This window comes from Sarcophilus harrisii, chromosome 2 (assembly GCF_902635505.1).
Source record: "Sarcophilus harrisii chromosome 2, mSarHar1.11, whole genome shotgun sequence".
NCBI classification, from domain to species: domain Eukaryota; kingdom Metazoa; phylum Chordata; class Mammalia; order Dasyuromorphia; family Dasyuridae; genus Sarcophilus; species Sarcophilus harrisii.
In genome coordinates, this window is record NC_045427.1 from 583,823,627 (window position 1) to 583,844,153 (window position 20,527).

The 20,527-nt window shown below is 32.9% G+C and overlaps 1 protein-coding gene across 3 annotated transcripts in view; it reads left to right on the forward strand.

Moving 5' to 3' along the window:
• KIF20B (kinesin family member 20B) overlaps window positions 1-20,527 on the forward strand; it is a 90,944-nt gene that overhangs the window by 45,001 nt on the left and 25,416 nt on the right. For all 3 annotated transcript variants that reach the window (XM_012540592.3, XM_012540596.3, XM_031956021.1), the window contains exons 21-26: window positions 544-682; window positions 6,029-6,148; window positions 10,396-10,456; window positions 13,678-13,803; window positions 15,394-15,533; window positions 16,728-16,883. In XM_012540592.3, coding sequence (XP_012396046.1) covers window positions 544-682; window positions 6,029-6,148; window positions 10,396-10,456; window positions 13,678-13,803; window positions 15,394-15,533; window positions 16,728-16,883 — 742 coding nt within the window. The remainder of the gene's footprint in view (window positions 1-543; window positions 683-6,028; window positions 6,149-10,395; window positions 10,457-13,677; window positions 13,804-15,393; window positions 15,534-16,727; window positions 16,884-20,527) is intronic.

The window sequence follows — 20,527 nt, forward strand, 5'->3', positions numbered from 1 at the left end:
CTGGTTGACTCCTTTTGCTACTATTGCTTATGGCAGGGGTCCTTAAACTTTTTAAATAGGGGGCCAGTTCACTGTCCCTCAGACTGTTGGAGGGCCGGACTATAGTAATAACAAAAACTTTGTTTTGTGGGCCTTTAAATAAAGAAACTTCATAGCCCTGGGTGAGGGGGATAATTGTCCTCAGCTGCCGCATCTGGCCCGCGGGGCGTAGTTTGAGGACCCCTGACTTATAGTCTTCTGGATGATTTTTTTTTTTTTTTTGTAATTTTGGAATGGAAAAAATCAAGGTAGTTTTTCAGTTTTTTATAGGTTCTTCTTGGAGCAGGTATGTGAGATCTGGGCTGCCAGCCTCTGTTCAGGCAGCCATCATATCTGGAAGTCCTGGTTTGTAATTTTTTGATATTATGATAGTTTGAATTTTTAAACATTAGTGATAAAATATAATTGTATATAATTGTATTTAAATATTTAACATCTGTAATTTTAGAATAATAACATTGTGTCTTTCCTTTACTATTGGAAAGTAACTATGATATTTTTAAGATTGAAGGAAGAACTCTCTATCAACTCTGCTCTTACACATAAATTGAAAGAAGATCTTCAGCGGAAAGAAGAGGACTATGTTGATTTGAAAGAGAAATTTGCTGATGCCAAAAAGCAAATTGTGCAAGTACAGAAAGAGGTAAATTATTTCAGATTGGTCGTATCAAATGGACATGAAGTTGTAAATTGGTTTTAGCAATAGGATCTCTAGCCCTAAAATTAAGAGTTTCAAAAAACTTTAATTAGTTATAATTAACATATTTGAAACATAACATATTAGAATTGGGATTAGGAACTTGTGGGAAGTTTGATAGAAACAATTAATTGCAAGATTCATAAAAAAACAGAAAGGAACAATTTTGAAAAATCAACACCCAGAGATGAAAAATGTTTCAAGTAATTATTATCACAACATATAAAATTTAATGAGAAAGTACAACATTAAAAAAAATCCCACCACTCTTATTTTGTATTCTGCCTGGTAGAGGAAAATAAAAGGTTAAAAAAAAAAGAGGTGGGGAAAATAAAAGGATAGGAAGAGAAGGATAGAAAAAATATATATACCTTTCTACTGTGGAACCAATGTTTCGTCCTACTTGGCTAAGATTGTTCCATTTGGCACTTTAGAGACTTGCATTAAATTTGGATGATAGCTTAGTTTAGTTACTCTTAGGAATTTTTTGAATTAAAGTAAAATCGATGTTATTTAACAATTTACCAAAGGCAAATAAAGATCGTGAAAAATATAGTAATATACAGAAGTTTATCCACTGTAATTCAATCACCTTATCAGGGAGAACAAAAGAAGCTAAAAGAACAATTTAGCCAACAAATATTTGACTTCTCTGTGCAAGGTTGGAACCAAAGAGAACATTAAATGAAACATCAGTTTGTAAAATTTTGTGAAGAAGGATGATGGAAGATTATGAATAGTATTTTCGCACCAAGCATAGATAAACAGTGGTAGGTAAAATCAGTTGATTTTTAAAACTTGGCAATAGATCCAAATAAGCAGAGTTATCTGGAGGATGAATGAAAAATGGAGAACAAGAAGCAGAACAAAAATGGAAAAGCTCTGCAAATTTTTAAAGCAAACTTTTCACTGTCAAGTAAATAGAGCCACTTACTTCATAGTCCTGGGCATGCTTAGGAAGATGTGTGACCAAAGACTAAAAAGGTAGGGAAATTATCTAAATTAGAACAAGTGTATATACATACATACATACATACAAGTATATATCTCTGACTACAAATTTACAAGGATCTTGGAGGATTGAGTCACAAAAAATGAAAAAAAAGGGAAAATGCTGATTTCTGTACTTTATTAATGTTGAAGAAAGGCAGTTAAGAAAATATCAATCGCTACTAACCTATAGTACTGTTTTCTCGTAAAATTTTTTATGAGTCACCTTGATAGGCATCTTGAGCATCCCTAATATTGGTAGGATTTATAAATGATAGTGCTTAGTATGTTATATCTTTACTATCACAAACTGACTAGAAGATGTAATGAAAACAAAATATTACTGTACTATTATTTGCTTTTATAAAACAAGCATTTGACTTAATAGAATAAAATGCCACTTTAAAGACTTTCATCTAACAAGTAATCTCTCATATATGTAAACATCACTGATTCCTTAAAAGTTATCTATGTAGAAACAGTCTTGTTCAATGACCTTGATTGCATAAACATCAGTAAAAGTCATGTTGTCATTATAAAGAGGGAGACCCAGCTCAAAGTATAATCTAAAGAGGGATTCCATATATTTGATGAGTTCTCCATGTGCTCATGTTTGTGTATTACATAGGAAAACTAAGCAAATTAATAATGTGCTTTACCCAGATCATGACATAAAATTAGATGGACAGATTGGAGAGCTTGTCTTTATGTGTGTTCATGTGCAAGATTGTGAATATCTAAGACAGACAATACAAATAGAGAAGTTATTTCCAGAATTAAGCAGGAAGAGAACAGCTTAGTGTCTCTAAGAAATTGCAAAGCTCCTATAAAAATTCCAAATTTTTTCTAGAAACGTAAGCTGATTTTAAAAAGCTAATTTAAAAAAATAAACATTTATTGATATCTTTTCTTTTTATATTTTCTAAATTCCCCTTTATATACTTCTCCTTTCTTCCCAAAAGAACTATCTGTATGATGATTTTTTTTTAAAGAAAAAGGAAAAAAAAATCAGTAAAACTGTTCAGAACATTGAAAAATCTGAAAAAATATATACCATGTTACATATCTATGAATCTCCCACCTTCTTCATTTGTTTCTGGATATCACGCTCACTTTCAAATATGTTCTTTTCCTCTTTATTTTTTTAGTGGTGAAAAGCAAAACTAACACTTAAAGCAGTTTGGAATAGCACATACACTGTTTCAAATCTATGTTCTCTACCTTTGTAAATAAAAGAAAGAAATATATTTTTTCATCTTTTCTTTGGAGCCAAGCATGGTCTTCACATTTATACAGTGTTTAGTTGTGTTTTTTTTTTTTCCCTTTGTTCTTTTTCAGTGTTGTCCTTATGTATGTTTTTTACATGGTTTTGCTTTCTTTACATTGTATCCCTTCTAATAAGCCTTCCCTTGCTTCTTAGTATTCTTCGGAGTCTATTTATTTCACAGTTAAATTCCATCACATTAATGTCTTATAATTTGTTCAGCCATTTTCCAGTTGATAATGTTTTGTTTCCAATTCTTTCCATTACATAAAATGCTGCTATTATTATTTTGGTGTTTATAGAATTTTTCTCAGTGTTTGTTTGACTTGTTTATGAGTATATATCTAGAGTGAGATTTTTGGCTTAAAGGATTATAGATATTTAAATTTTCTTGGCATAATCTCAAATTGCTTTCCAGATTAGATGAACCAATTCATAGCTCTTCTAACTATTTGTGTGCTTGTTTTTTCTATAGTCTCCTTAACACTATTTTTTTCTTTTGTCATCTTAGACAATTTGCTGGAGAGAGAGTTGAAACCTCAGAATAAGCTCGATTTTCATTTCTTCTCTTACTAGTGATTTGGAACAGTTTTTCATATGGTTGATAAGTTTGTAGTTCTCTTGAGAACTGTTCATGTTTTTTTTGACCCCATATCCACAGGGGAATGACTCAGACTGATATCTTTGTTTTAAATTCCCTTTACTATCTTGTGTAAAGGTGTTTGTCCCCGATTGACATTTTCCCTTTTTATCTTAATTGCACTAATTTGCTTATTGCAAAAGCTTTTTAATTTCATGTAACTGAAATTTGTATCTTTTATGAGTCCCTTGTTTGGCTAAGATCTCCTTTTATCCATAGCTATAAAAGATACTTTATTTTCTAGTATTTTAAAATTTTGACTTTTAATGTTTGATGACTTAACCATAACTGTGATTATGTAGTATAAGATATTAGTCCAAAACCTAATTCAGCCATAACTATTTTCTAATTTTCCCACATTCTCCAAGTAATTTTTATTATTGGATTTGACATATATCAAGTAATTGAATTCATTTGTGTTTTATTTTTTGGTGGCAATAAGAGCTAAGTGATTTGCCCAGGGTTTCACAGTTGATACATGTCTGAAGGCAGTATTGAACTCACGTTCTCTTGACTCCAGAGCTGGTACTTTATCCACTGTGCCACATACAGCTGGCTCATTTGATTTTGATTCTTCCTTATTTAGCCTATTTATTGAACTGTTTTAAAAATTTTTTAAACCAAGATCAATCCTTTAAAAAAATTTTTTTTTATTAATCTTTACACTTTACTCTAATGGGAGTGATTTTCCATCCTTCCTCTAGATTGAACCCTATCTTGTAACAAAGAAAAATGATTAAGGAGATACTTCTGATAGGGAGGCCCTGTCTGATAAAATATATATTAGTCTCTCAACTCTGTGCTTTGAAAGTGATTTGTCCCCCCAAAACTCAAGAGTTCAACTTTATTTTAATGATTTCTTTCTGTGCATTATTAAAGTTATATTGTTGTCTTGATTCTGCCTTTTTCTTTCAGTTTATATAAATCTTTTCATGTTTCTTTTCTTACCATTTGTCATTTCTTATATAATGATAGCCTATTACATTCATATGTCAATTTTTTTCTGACATTCCCAAGTCAATGAGTACCACTTTGTTTCTAATTCTAATCAAAGAATCCTTTTATGAACATTTTGAGATATGTAGAACCTTTGATTAGAGACCATTTAATCTAATTAACATCACTTCACAAATGAGAAAGTTATTTGTCCAGGACCACACAAGTAGAGAGTAATAAGCCTGTTAATCAAATTCAAGCTTTCAAACTCCAGCTTCAGTATTCTTTTCATTGTACCATGCCTATCTAGGAGTAGTACTAGAGAGAAAGAATAATTAACTTGGAATCATAAATTCTTGTAGAATTATAGCATTGGAAGTAACCCTTGACATCACTAGGTCCTACTCCTATTTTTAAAACTTTTGAGTTCCAGATTCTCTCCCTTATCCCCAAACATTTCTGTAAAAGTCATATTGTGAAAGAAAACAGATCTGCCACCTCAAAAAAACCCCAACAAACCCTCAAGAAAAATAAAATGCTTCCATCTGTATTGAGACACAATCAATTATTGGATATACATAGGATTTTTCATCATAAGTTCTTCAGAATAGCCGTGAATCATACTGCTGAAAATAGCAAAGTCATTTACAGCTGGTTATCTCAGAACATTGCTAATAATAATAATAATAATAATAATGTACACAGTACATTTCACTTTGCTTGAGTTTGTGGAAGACTTTCCAGATTTTTCTGAGAGCATCCTACTCTTCATTTCCCATCGAACAATAATATAACGTCATAGTCACATACCATAATTTATTTAGCCATTCCCCAATTGATGGACACTCACTCCATTTCCAATTTTTTGCCCTGAGAAGGGAACTGCTATAAATAGTTTTTGGATGTAAAGGTCCTTTTTTTTTTTTTTAAATCTCTTTTGGTATTCATGCCTAGTAGTAGTATTATTAGGTCAAAGGATATGCGTGATATGGCATAGATAATATCTTTTAATCATTTATCAGTTGGTAACCCCTGATTTTATAGCTAAGAATAATACTGTGCTCCATAGAACCTAAGGAATTTCTCCATAGACACAAAAGTAGTAAGTAATTAGTGGCAAAATTAGAATTTGGAACCATGTCCTCTGAATTTAAATTCAGCACTTTTTACCCTGTAATTTTCCACAATGTTAAAAAAATTTGCCATTACATAAAAAGTATTATGTTGATTCTTATAGAATTGATTTAAAAAGTTTGTTTTTGAAAACAATGTAACATGAAAATATACATTGATTTGTCTGTGTTTTTTGTTAGAAAAATGAGGAATTATCTTGACACCTTACATAATGATGGAATTTATGATTTTTTAATATCTGAAAAATTATGTAAATCTTTAAAAGTGGTCAAGATTATTGCTCCTTTTAGAAGTATTCAGTCTGCTTAATAAAGATTACTCTTTGCAGATATCTGTAATGCGTGACCAAGAGAAATTACTGAGGAATAAAGTTAATGAACTTGAGAAAATTAAAAACCAGTTTTCCCAGGAATTAGATATCAAACAACGAACCATTCAACAGCTTAAGGTAATGTGCTTCTTTTAACTAATTTCTTTTGGTTATAGTTTAATGTTTGGTAAAATGGAGAAGGAAATTATTTCAGGATTTTTTTTTTTTTAGCTTCATTTTAGAAACAAAATTTGCTTATTTTAATTTAATGGTGTTTATCTTTCACGACAAAGGAAGTTTTGAATTTAATTAATTCAATTCAATTTGACAAACATTTATTAAATTCTTATATGCATATTGTTGTAGTTTGATCTTGGGAGTAGATACAAAATTAAATAAAATGTGTTACCTTATGGAGTGTAGTTGGGGGATGTGACATATATATACATGCAGACAGCTATTATAAAGGCAAACAGACCTTGTGAGCAGTGATAGAGCAGATTGAGGGATCTGGGAAATATTTGTGAAGCTGATAGGATTTAAATTGGTTTTTTAAGGTATGGGTCAAAATTCATCAAGTCAGTAGAGAAAGAAAACACATTTCATACACAGGAAGAATTATGTGAGTGAGGAATGGAAAATCAGGAGCTGAAGACTTTCCCTTTGATTAAAGCCTGCAGAGGGAGTAGCATGGAGTCAGTTTGCATCATTTTTGCCCCAGATGATAACAGGACCTTGGATGGCAGGCAATGGAATTTGTATTTTACATAAAGACAGTAGGTAGCACTAAGCATTTTTGAGCAAAGAAATGACTTGTCCAAATTTTGATTTAAGAAAGATTAGTAGTGATGTGATGGCTGGACCAGAAGAGGAAGATATTGAGACAGAATGACTCTTTTTAGGAGGCTATTAGAATAATTTGGCAGAGTGGTAATGAAGGCTTTTATGATGGTGGTAGATGTGGTCAGTATCACCACAGAGTTTCATATATTTCAGAGAATTCTTACAGGAGAAGGATTGAAAAAAGGTGTTTGATTCGACTATTTGAGAAAGAAGTTTCAGTAGAAATCAAAATTTGATTGCAAGGGTTTAATAAAAGAGTAGGTGAACACTAAAAGTTTTAAGAAGTTTGGCTGTGAAGAGAAGGAAAGAATTGGTCTAGTAGCTGAATGGAGAACAGAATGGTCAGGAATATTTCTTAGGAATGAGGAAACTTGAGCCTGTAAAGGAAGATGGCAAGGAAGCTGTGGGAAAAAAGAATTTGAAGATGCATGAGAAGGGATGATCACTGGAATAAAGTCTGAGGAGTTTTAGGGGATTGTAATTAAGAGTATAGTTAGAGGGATTAGTGTTAGTAAATGGGAAGAGGGTGGATGTTGCTGCTGCTGAGAAATCAACAGAAGGGTCTGTGTATTAAGAGTGTAATCTGGTGAGGAAAGAAGAAGCTGTTGGGAATAATTCCTATAAGGAAGGAGAAAGGAAATCCAACAATTAGAGTAAGAGGATGACCAGGCAACAGAAAGAGCCCAGTTTATGCTTCATAAATTTATTCTGGGTTGCATTAGCTTCATTTTTATGACCTCTACTAGTGCTGTTTAGCATCCTGGGAGCAGGAATAGTTGCAGATTATTCATCTGGAAACAGATTGGAAATAGGCAAGGTGGTAATAAGTGAATTATTAGAACATACTGGGGGTAAAGGGAATGAAGAAAAAATGAAACTGCTTTTGCCCTCAATGAACTTAAATTCAATTAGGAGAAAACAATGTATATAGAATAATAGATACCACTATATCTTTCTCTCTTTCTATCTCTACATCTATCTAGTAACATAAAGTGACAGAGTATGGTAATCAGGGTCAGCTTTTTATGAGAGGTGATACTTAGAAAGAAATCATTGATTTTTTTTTTTTTTTTTTGAAGCAAAAATAAGGAGAAGAGTATATGGTATACGGGGAACAGAAAGCAACTAGCCCAGTGGGATTAGAGTATGTGAGCAAAGCAGTGTTCAGTAAGGCTTCAAAAAAAGGCTTCATAAAAGAAAGTTTGTATTTTATCGTAGAGGCAACAGGGAGCCACTAGAATTTTTTGAGCATGGGTTCATCAGATTTGTGTTTTGATTGTATCCATTGGTACCTGGTTGGAGGATGGATTGGAGAAGGGAGAGACTTGAGGCAGTGAGATCATTTTTAGGCAGCTGTGATTGTTTGGGTTGAGGCATGCTGTCATAACCAAGGAGATGGTTATATGAGCAGAGAGGAGGTGGTTGATTTCAGGTATATTAAGGGAGTAGAATGAATAACACTTGGCAATAAATGCTTGTGAGTAGTGAATAAAGGATGACTTCTAGATTATGAATCAGGGTTCCTAGAAATTGTAATACTTTGTTGTAAAGGGTTACAGTCAGTGGGGAAACTCTGTGTAATGTAAAAGACCCTTTAGCTCAAAGGGAACCTGCTAACAATGTCTGGTTTGGCTCCCCATCTTCCCTAAAGGCTCTCAGCCTTCCTGAGAAGTCAGGGGGCGGTGACAACCTGTGTGGAGATTGAAGCAGAGTATAGCAGGTGGAAGAGTGATACCAGGTGGCAAACTACATAACAAGTTGTTTACGTGGTCCTACATTATCAGAGTTGTTTTTGTTATATTATAAAAAGGGGAAAGCCCTTGAAATAAACAGACTCCATTTCCCTATCCTCCTCAGGAGTCCTGCCTCATCACTTCTCCACTAGGAAGGTATATTTAATCACCCCAGCTTGGGGGCTCCAGAAAGCAGGATACAACACTTTGCTAGTAAAGATAAACTTTTTTTGAAGTACTTACTTAGCTTTCTTTTTTTAACATTAATTTTTATAATTTTTATTTTGTAAATCATGTGTAAATTTGTAAATCCATTGATAAATTGTATAAATATATAAATTTAGAAATTTTTCTGGCATTTACAAAAATTATTTATCTTCTTTCCATTTTTTTGGTTTTTTTAAAATATAAATTTCATTGCCTTGTGTCCAGTAATTAGAGCTATCATCCTTATTCCTAAAAACTTTTTTTTTTGTGGCTTTAGTATTTCAGAATTTATCTCTTTTCTGGGAAAACTGGAAATTGGTAGAAACTAGGTATAGACCAACATCTATGTGTGAAGTGGCAGTTTTTAGAAGAAAAAAATTCAAAACTATCTAAAATTATATTTAAAATTGTTCTAAATTACTATTAATTAGAGAAATGCAAATTAAAACAACTCTGAGGTACCCTCCTCATACCTATCAGATTGATTAATTTTGGTAGAGATTTTGGAAAATTGGGACACTAAGTCATTGTTGGTGGAAGTGTGAATTGATTCAACCATTCTAGGGAGCAATTTAGAGCTATACTCAAAGGGCTATAAAACTATGGTTTTTTGACTTTGATTCAGCAAAACCATTACTAGGTATATACACCAAAAAGATTAAAAAAAAAAAAAAAAGGAAAAGGACCTATATGTACAAAGGCCACATTCAATATTCAGTATTAGAGAGCACTGCCTGGACTTTGAGTTAGAATTTTCCTTCAGATGCTAACTAGTCAACCATTGTATTTAGACATTTAACCTCTCTATCTCAGTTCACTTATCAAATGCAGTAATAATGCATTAATATCCACTGCTTGTGAGGATCAGATTAAGATGATATAGGTAAAGCGCTGTATAAATTTTAAACTGTTATAAAAATCATTTGTTATTTCATATCTTCCTTGGCAGATAGATCCTTGTTCTTTTTTTGTTCTTTGTGACCTTGGATATGACTGGGTCTTAGTTTTCTTATTTGTAAAACGAGGAGGACTAGATCATCTCTAAAGACTCTTCCAGTTTATGTTCTTGTGATCCCTGGAGGTGTTTTGTTGTTTAGAGATTTTCTCTCATTTCTCTTGTTTTTGCTGTGATTGACATGAAATAGGTTAGTGGTATGCTATAGCTAACTCTTCATTCTATTTCTCATAAGCTCTAAAACTATTTCTAAATTGCTGGGTTGGTGACAAATAAGCTTAGATCACATTTTATTTTGACAAAGATGTCATATGTTTTTCCTCCTAAATATCACTGAATATCACCTACCATCTTTTAACATTTATTTCTGAATTTGTGGGTTCTCCTTGTTCTTGCCTCTTAAATTTGTTTTGGATCAAGAAAGAGGAAGAAAACATGGTTGTTTATTGAATCTAGTAGTTATAGAAGTAAAGGGAGAATTTGTGTTGTTTTGATTGTTCTTTTTCTGTAAGGTAAGAGTAACTTTGAAACTTGTCTGGCACTACCCTAGACATTGCAAATTAGAAATCCCATAAATGTTTTCTTATTTTCCAGTTTCTAAAGTTTGAGGTATAAATTTATTAACCTAGTTTCATTAAATTTTTCAGGAACAGGTGAATAATCAGAATACTGAAGAAGTTATGAAACAATATCAAAACATATGTAAAGGTAAGAAATAAAAACTTTGTATAATAAAATGGGGCAAAATGTGTAGAACACATTGAATTTATTTTGAAATATCTTTAAAATTCTTAAGTGAAATGGAATTGGTTGTGCTTATTTTTGCAAAACAGAAAAAGGGTAACTAGGTTTTATTTATTTCTCATTTTTACATTCTCCTTGGATAAATAGTAGCATGAATTGCATATGTTATAAAGACTGGATTCTTGCTAATGTGTTTCTTTTACACAAAGTAAGGTATTTTATGAAATAAGTTTAAAGGTTATGTGTAGTGAACTCTTTCCATATGTGGTTGTGTATCTTTAAAAAAAATTACATGCTTTTTCTAAAAGGAAAGTGTTTATTTGGGGGCGGGGGGAGGAGTGTAACTTTATTCTTTTAAAACTGCTTTTACATTAAATCCTTGTGGCAAATTAGTTAAGAAGTATTAAGTGCCTAGTATGTATCTCAAGCCCAATGCAAGGCACTGGGTAATAAAACCACAAAAACCCAAACCAAACCAAACCAAACAATTTTTATTGTTGTTTTTTAGTCATTTCCAATTGTGTCTGACTCTTTATGATCCTATTTGAAATTTTCTAGACAGAGAGACTGGAGTGGTTTGCCATTTCCTTCTCCAGCTCATTTTATAGATATGGAAATTGAGGCAGACAGAGTTAATGAATTTACCGAGGGGCTGGATTTGAACTCATGAAAATGAGTCTTCTTGATTCCGAGCCCAGTGCTCTAACCACTGTACCACTTAGTTGTCCAACAAAATAATCCTTATTCACAAAAAGCTTATATTTTAATGGAGAAACAAACATTTATAAAAATGTATAAAACATAAATACAAAGTTAGTAAATAGAAATACATGCATATACATTAAATACAAAATAGTTTAGGAGAAAGTTCAATGGCAATTGGAAGATCAGGAAGTTTTGGGGAAACATCATGCTTAAGCTGTGTCTTAAAGGAAAAGAGGACTCTAGAAAGCAGAAGTTGAATAAATTCATTTTAATCACTTGATGGCCAATGCAAAAGCATGGAGATGGGAACAAGTTCTCTTAGCATGTGGTGTTACAAAAGCTCAAGTAATATTTTTCTGACCCCTACTTGTGTTTAAGGAGCAGAGAGAGACAGTTTGGCTGGATTGCAAAATATAGGGAATAATGTCCAGTGAGGTTGGGATCAGATTATGTTGAACTTTAAAGACTGAAAAGAAGTTTATGTTTTATTTTAAAGGCAATAGGAAGCCACTGGAATTAGTTGAATAGGGAAATTAATCACTCAGGCATCAACCTGAGTTTTGAGAAGTTCAAGGTTGGGAGATAAGTAAGGAGGCTATTGCTGCCAACCAGGAATCAGCAAAATACTGCTTGAGTTTTTTTTTTGACTCTAGTGTGCTGAGAGATTTTTGCGTTTTTAAAAATAAACTTTTATCATAATCAATAAAGAAATATGCTTAAAATGATTGCACATTATGACATCAGATTGCTTTTTGTCTTGGGGATTGGGGAGGGAAGGAAAGAAGAGAGAAAAATTTGTAACTCAAAGTCTTACAAAAGTAAATGTTGAAAACTATCTTTATGTGTAAATGGGGGAATTCTAATAAGTGGAAAAAAATAAAGTTATTGTATTTAAAAATGTTTGTTTTTTTTTTAAATCATTCTTAGCTTGTGGACCATGCAAAAATGGGCACTATCCAGATTTGTTTGATGGGCTTCTTGATATAGGAGAAAAGTGAAGAGGATGTGAATTAAAGTAGAAGCTATGTAAATAGAGTCAATCAGTAGGATTTAAGAGCTATTGTGAAGGTAGAAATGGCAAGAGTTGGCAACTGATCGGATATGTAGTTTGCAAAACGGTGAGAAGTCCAAGATGATGCCTAGATTACCAGCCTAATAGACTAGAAAATAGTTTGGTGCTACCTTGGACAAAACTAGGAAAGCTTGAAAGAGGTAAGGTTTGGGCAAGGAAGGTAATAAATTCAGTTTGGGAGTTGTCAAGCTTAATATGTTTGGGAAAGGTCCAGTTTGAAATGTCCAATGGGCAGTTATTAATATTTGACTGAGGCTTTCAAAGAGACTGGGGATAGATGCATGTAGCTATGTATCATATGTACAAAGATGATAGTTAGACCCTTGGAGCTGCGGAGATTGCCAAAAGGGGAAATACAGATGGAGGAGAAAAGAAGGCCTAGGATAAAATCTTGGGAAACACTCACAATTAGGGAGGGTGATATTGATGATATTGCAAAGGCAATTGAGAAAAATTAGCCAGACAGGTAAGAAAACCAGAGAGGAGAGAGTATCCAGAAGGAAAAATTGTTTGCAGTACTAATTACCCTCTGCAAAGAGAATGAGAGGGCTAAGGACTAAGAAAAGACATTTAGATTTGATAATTAACGAAATCATTGATAGCTTTAGAGGGAAGATTCATTTGAATGATGATGGCTGATGAAAGCTGATGGCTTCAATGGAATAAATATACAACTTCTCCAGGTGTTTACTTAGAAGAACAATTCTCATGTGTAACTCTTAGCACATTTATTAAACTCAGCAATGTAATTTCTTCTTAAAGTTCAAATAAAGCATTTCATGTATACATTGTGAATTACAAAGTCCTATGTTAAAACAGGAATATCTAGTTCAAAATGTCTCATTTTTCCCTCTTTAACAATGTAAAATCAGTTTTATAACATTTGCTACCATGATCCAGACAAAAGTATTTAACAACAAAATAAAGAATATTAGTTGATCAGTAATCTTTATTATTCTTTGCATTGATTTTTGTATAACTTTGGGTCTTTTAAAATATTCTGCTATATGTTCTTTTACATAAAAATGGAAGTAAGAATAGTTGCTTATCTATGTAGTTATGTTATTTGTATAAATGTAAATGAAATTTATATTTTTAAAATATAATTTTAGTTCATCCCGATGACTTTTTATTAGTCAAAGCCTTAATTTTGGATTGAGCCTGTGTTTGGGTACCACAAATAAGTCCTGTTAAAATTATTGAAAACTTGTTTATAAAAGTAAAGATTGTTAGAAATGCTGCTTAATAAAACTTTATCTTAAGTCCCAATGTTAAAGAGTTTTGAATATGTTTTAAGTATATTTCAATGTGTTACCTTTATAGTATCTCTCAATTGTGAAAGGACTAAAGGGAAATGGAATACTTAGAATGGTAATGATATTTGAAATGACTTTGCAAAAAATTCCAGATCTGGCTGTTAAAGAGAAAATAATTGAAGGAATGCGAGCAACAATGGAAGAACAGGAGCAAACTCAAGTAGAAATGGAAGAAATGCTTGAGTCTAGATCAGAAGAAGTTGTGAAACTGACTTCTGGTAAAAAAAAAAATAATAGTATATCTATCCATCCTTCTATCTGTCTGTTTATCTGTCAATCCATCCATCTACCTATCATCTGTCTATCTGTCCATCTATTTATCAGTCTATATCTATCTATCTGTTCATCTGTCAACCTATCTCTACCTAGAATGATTTGAAATAGGTCATATTTAAAGCTTTGATTTTCCTGTTTCTTCTAAAATTGCCTTTTCTACTTTTATAAATATCATAGTGTTATATATGTGTATATAGAAATACAAAAGATAGTATAAACTTGCGTAGATGAAATTGGAGGACTTGGAAGGAATTTGAACACAGAATCCCAACATTTGAAAGTTGGAGTAGACCTCAACAAGTGATTTTTCAGTCTTTGCTAGAAAACTTAACACTTCTTGAGGCATTTGATTATACTTGTGGTTAGCTCTAATTATTAGGAAATTTCTTGGTAATTTCTACCTCATTTCTTCTGGTTCAGCTCTCTGGGATGAGGTTAAAGGAAGTCTAGTTTCTTCTTCATAAGAACCATCATGAACCCTCTGAATATTCTCTTCTTCAGGCTAAACATGTCCTTTTTCTTCAAATGAACATCATATGTTATGTTCTTCAGGCCCTTCATCATCCTGGTCTCATTCCTCTGGACACTTTTCACTTTATCAATTTCTTTGGTAAACACTGGTGCCCAAGACAGTACTCCCGATGAAGTCTGACAAAGATGGGGATCACAGTGGGACTTTCCCACTCTTGGATGCTCTGACCTTTTGTACAGCCCAAGATCCTACTAGGTTTTTTAGTCATCACGTCACACTTCCTAACTCATGTTGTTTTTGAAGTGTTCAAAAAACACTCAAATCTTTTTTAGAAAAATTGCCATCCCCTCTAATTTGTAAAGTTCATTTTTTGTGTGTGCCAAGTACCAGACTTGACATTTACCCTTATTGAATTTTATGTTACTAGAATCAGTCTCATATTCTATTTTATCAAGAACCAAGGTTGAAAAATCTCAACTCACTAGGGAAAATTGTGTGGTGAATCACTTGTGTTGATTATTTCTGCCACATCTCAAGCTTGTTTTGCAGAGTAGTTGAGAATACCATAGATTAGTAAACTACTAAGTCTCACCTTTCTCCCTACTCATAGCCTTACATCTTAGCAGTATTCCAGATGTTATATCCTTAGACATCCTGTCCAGTCTCTCAGCATCATCAGTAAATCTGCTGGGGACATGGAGTAGTTATGTGGGCACATTACTACATTCAGTGATAAGTAGTAATTATTCTATAAGATAGCCATATAGAAGAATGGCCTTGGAACTAAGATGATGTGTGCTCAGGTCCTACCTCTGATATATATACTAGTCAAATACATATTAGAGTATGGGCAAGCCACAAATTTTCAGTGTGCTAAAATAAATTGCTGATTTACATGCTAGGGGGGGTTTTCCTGCATGGAGTTCCCTTATAATGATAAAATCAGAGTATGGACCAAAACACAAGTGAAAATAAATGTACACACCTGTATGGCATTTTATGTTTGTCAATCTTTTTCTCATGTCCCACTTTCTCTTGGTCTACTTATGTTTATCACTAGAGTTGAAAGAATGGAAGAAAAAATACAAGAATCTGGAGACTGAAATCAGTCATCAGGAGCTACAAAACTCAGATCAAAGTGATAAGGCTAACACAGATATACTCAATGAAAAGCTCAATCAGTTACAAGAAGAATTACAGGTAATATTTATTTGATCTTTATTTCTCATTATATGTTAATACAATAGATGAGTAAACTTAAGATGGCTGAGTCAATGAATCACTTGCAATCTATTGAAACCCAGAGGTAAGAAGTATGTAATATATATATATATATATGTTACATAAGTTACATACATATTGCATTTATAAATGCACATAAAGACACATATACACACATATATACATATAACTGTATATGTGGAAAAGCTAAAAATCTTAGATGTTTCCTAAAACAAACTTTGTGTCATGAAAATCAAATTTGTAGCAACTAAGTCATTGCCTTCTGGGATCTGAGATTATCTTCCTTTATTGAATAATGGTGAGTTTCAGTATTGGGTCATACATTCCTTTTGATTTTTAACAATTTTCTTAAAATTTAAAATTTCTCTAGGGAAATTGGGTTGACAAAATGATATTTAAGAAGAAAAGTGAATTTCTCTTATTAATGTCATTTTTATTTTTATTTTTTGAAAGTAGAAATGTTTTAACAGGGCCTTAATACTAGATGATTAATTCCTTTTGTGGGATTTATCAAATGTTATATCAATTCAATGGCTCTCCTTTTAAAATGTCATCTTAAAAGTTTTGGACTATTAGTTGGATTAGATGTCTAGCATCCTTTCCAATATTGATGTTCTTCAGTTCAATATTATGTCAGGCATGTATTTTTTTTTTTTTCTCTGATAATTATTGTATTTTTTTTTTCTTTTTTTAAATAACTTTTTATTGACCAAACTATGCCAGGGTAATTTTTTACAACATTATCTCTTGCAACCCTCCTTCCACCCCCTCCCCCAGATGGCAAGCAGTCTTGTACATGTTAAATATGTCATAGTATATCCTAGATACAATATATGTATGCAGAACTGAACAGTTCTCTTGTTGCACAGGGAGAATTGGATTCAGAAGGTAGAAATAACCTGGGAAGAAAAACAAAAATGCAAAACAGTTTACATTCATTTCCCAGTGTTCTTTCTTTGGGTGTAGCTGCTTCTGTCTATCATTGATCAATTGAAACTGAATTAAATCTCTTTGTCAAAGAAATCCACTTCCATCAGAATACATCCTCATACAGTATCATTGTTGAAGTATATAATGATCTCCTGGTTCTGCTCATTTCACCTGCATAAACTATTCTTAACAGCTTTGCTCCCTTAATTTTTTTGTATATAGGAATCAGAACAGAAGCATCAAGATGACAGAAAGAAATGGTTGGAAGAAAAAACAATGCTCATCACTCAAGCAAAAGAAGCTGAGAACCATCGAAACAGAGAGATGAAAAAGTACGCCGAAGACCGAGCCCGTTGTTTACAACTTCATAATGAAGTGGTAGGTGGGAGACTGAGAGAGGCCTTGCTTTCTTGGTTTACCCTTTGCTGCAGCACCTGGTGCATTGCCTATTTTGCAAAAAGTATTTTCTCTGCCTACTCCTCAGATTCTCAGCTTTCCTCAGGCAGAGAGAAGCCCCCACTCTCTCCTGGGGCATGGACCTCAGCCAGTCTTTTGAGACTGAGGCAAGGAAAGAGGGTGGGATATTGCTCAGAAAAAGCAAGAAGATAGGGATTCCCCTGCTATGGGGGACCCAGGGAACATGTTGATCAGATAAACAGAACCAAGCCAGAAGATGCCTGTAAAATGATAAAGAGATCATATGGTGTTGGTGAATAACAAATATGGCCAGAAATTTGTCCATGCTATGAAACACAGCTTTTCATCCTCTTTCATAGCTTCATGCTGTAGTTGTACAGTGACTATTGTAAAATAGAAAAAATACAGAAAAAACACCAATTTGCTGTGTATGTTTAGGATTCTCCTTGGGAAGAATTTTCTCTAACACAAATTCTTCTGTTCTCAAATCTGTGAAACGGTTTAATCCATTCAGGCTCTTCTTGTGGGTGCTAGATACTGAAGAGGATACAAAGATCTTTAGGGAAAGGCAGTACTAGAGAAATGTGAGACACCACAAAAATAATACACAGTAGAATGTTGGAGAGCTTTTATAAGCGCTATAGAAGTCTATATAAGAGTCTTTAAAAGAAAGTGTTGGTTTTCACCTTGACTTGAGTTTCTAAGAATTGTTCAAAGTACAGAACTCTTCCTACTGCCATGGTTGCCCTTGTAGGATTTGAACCACAACTGTATTTGAACAAGGCTCCAGGGTGATGGCCAAATGCATTTTCTTTACAGTGTGGTAGGAAAAAGTGAAATTTGTGCAGATAAGGTGCTATAATCCTTTTTACTTGAGAAGAATTAAATAATAATCTTTCATTATGGCTAAAGTTTTAGTGAGTAGAAAAGATAGAAAGTACAGTCCTTATTTTTAAGGGAAAAACATGTAGTCCATTGTTTGCTATTCTTTTACAATTTTAAAAGCAGTTTTTCCTCCTTTTTCATGTCCTTTGCTTTGTTGAATTTCTCCCATTGATTCTTGTTTTCATCTTCCTTGTGACTTGTATTATCTCTTTGTTGATGACCTTTTTTGGTCAAAACTTAAACTGAAACTCTTTGGACCTGCCCATATCTTTTTTAGCTCATTCTTTGAAGGATATTGCTGTTATTGTATCCAATGTTCTGTTGTACTCATTTCACTCTTCATTATTTCTTTTAACTCTTTCCATGTTTTTCTAAAATCAACCCACTCGTCATTGGTACTGTTCCATTACATTTCATGTATCACAACTTGTCTAGTTATTCCCCAATTGATGGATATCCTTTCTGTTTCCAATTCTTTGCCATCACACAGAGATATAAATATTTTAGAATATACGTTCTCTTCCTTTTTCTCTGAACCATGCCTAGTACTGATATTTCTGGGTTAGAGGGCATTCAGGGTTTTATAACTCTGGGACATAATTCCAGATTGGTCTCCAAAATGGGTGAATCAGTTTTACAATTCTAAAACAGTGTATTAGTGTCCCAGTTTTCCCACATTTCCAATATTTGTCATTTGTTACTTCTGTCATTTTAGCCAATCTGATAGTTGTGAGATGATACCTCAGAATTGTTTTAATTTGCATTTCTCTGATCAATAATAATTATGAGCATTTTTATATGACTATATATAGCTTTTATTTCTTTGATAAAACTGACTTCATATTCTTTGATCAATTGGGGAATGACTCAATATTCTTATAAAATTCTCTGTATATTTGCGATATAACCTTTATCTGAGAAAATTGTTTATAAAAATAACAACTAATAGTCTTTCAGAGAAGGAAATAAAAATATAATTTTGTGGTTCCAGAATAGCCAGAAAGTAATCATTGGAAGCAACTTCAAATGGAAAATCTCTGATTTATCCTCTGCTTTGATAATTGGTAGTTATATTTAACATTTTGGTAGTTTTACAAGAAAGTTATCTGGAGTTTTTCATCTTATTAAAACGGTTTAACTCTTATTTCCTTCTCTCCTTGCCTCTTACTTAATAACTCTTTTTCCTTAATTGGTGTAGTTACCTTTTTCTGCAGAAACCCCTTCCTAGGTATTAATGACAAAATTATGCTCTGTTTTTTACAGAATTACAGAATTAATTATCTAGAACACTTGGAGAAATTAAGTGTCACATGAGGTTGCACAGCCAATTTATGGAAGATGTGAGATGTGCCCATGGGTTTTTTTTTATTCTGAGGCCAGGAGGGAAATATATTTCCTTTTCTATTTTCTGGGATCCAGATTGGTTTTGATCATTTTCTCAATTCTACTTTACTTGATCTGCATCAGGACATCCAAATTCTCCCATGTTTCTCTGAATTTATCATATTCATTGCTCCTGAATCTTATTCTTCTTTTTCCTCACTTCTCCTTTCCTTCTTCCCTGCTTCTTCCACTCCTGTCTCCTTTTTTCTTCCCCACCTTTTCCTTTACTTCCCTTCCTTCTCTCTTCTTCTCATCATCTACTTGCTTTTTCCTCTCCTTTCCTTCTTTCTCTCCTTCCTGTCTTCTCACCTTCCTCCTCCTTTTCTTCCTTCCCTTCTCTTGTTACCTCCTCTTATTCATGTCCCCTCTTCCCTCTTCTTCATCTTTTGTAATGTCATTGATGATGGAGCTCCTAATAAGGGGATTACTTCTACCAATACAGGTTTACATTGTGTGTAGCCTTAGAGACTTGCCTTTTACTTTTGGAGATTAAGTGGTTTAACTTGGGTTATATAGGTAAAAGAAGATGGGACTTGATCTTATACTGTTTTCATTCCAAGGTTGACTTGCTGTCCCCACAAGTTTTATGTACAACAGTTTATTCAGCATCATTCTATCTCCCCTTCCCCCCAGTTTTTCATTTCCACAGAACGTGCTATATAAATATTTCATTTTTTTAAGAAAATGTGAATATAAAATTATTTAAATGAACTGCGTGATAGGGAAAATAGTATTTATTTAGGTTCCCAGTAGTTTGCACCCAACCTTGATTAAGGTAGACATTACCAATTTTAGATCATACATTAAACTTATTTAAAAGATCCTCTACAAAATAAGGGGATTAAGATTTCAAACACAGTAATAACCAAAATTCTTTGATAGATTAACAAAAAGAAAAGTAGAACAGTGGAGCACACTAATCAGTATAATTTAAGAATAATCAAACACAATAGCCTACAGGTTCATAAAGAGCATAAGCTGTTGGTCAAAGGGTTACTTTTCCTTCTTTAGTAAGAACTGCTGGGAAAACTGGAATGTATAAATTAGGTTAATAATAATATGTATGTATATATGTTATGCCATATATATGTTAAATTATAGATACATAAATGTATAAATTAAGACCAGCAGCTTACAGTGTAACACAATAAATTCTGAATGACTGTTCAACCTAAGTCATAAAATAAATACATTAAACATGAATGGAAGAAGGGGGGGAGGTGAGAAATAAATGGGACAGAGGATGGAAGAAGGGCGGGGGGGTGAGAAATAAATGGGACAGAGGAAGTTCTTAACCAAAATATTAAAAGGAAAGATTGAAAATAGACAAAATTGAT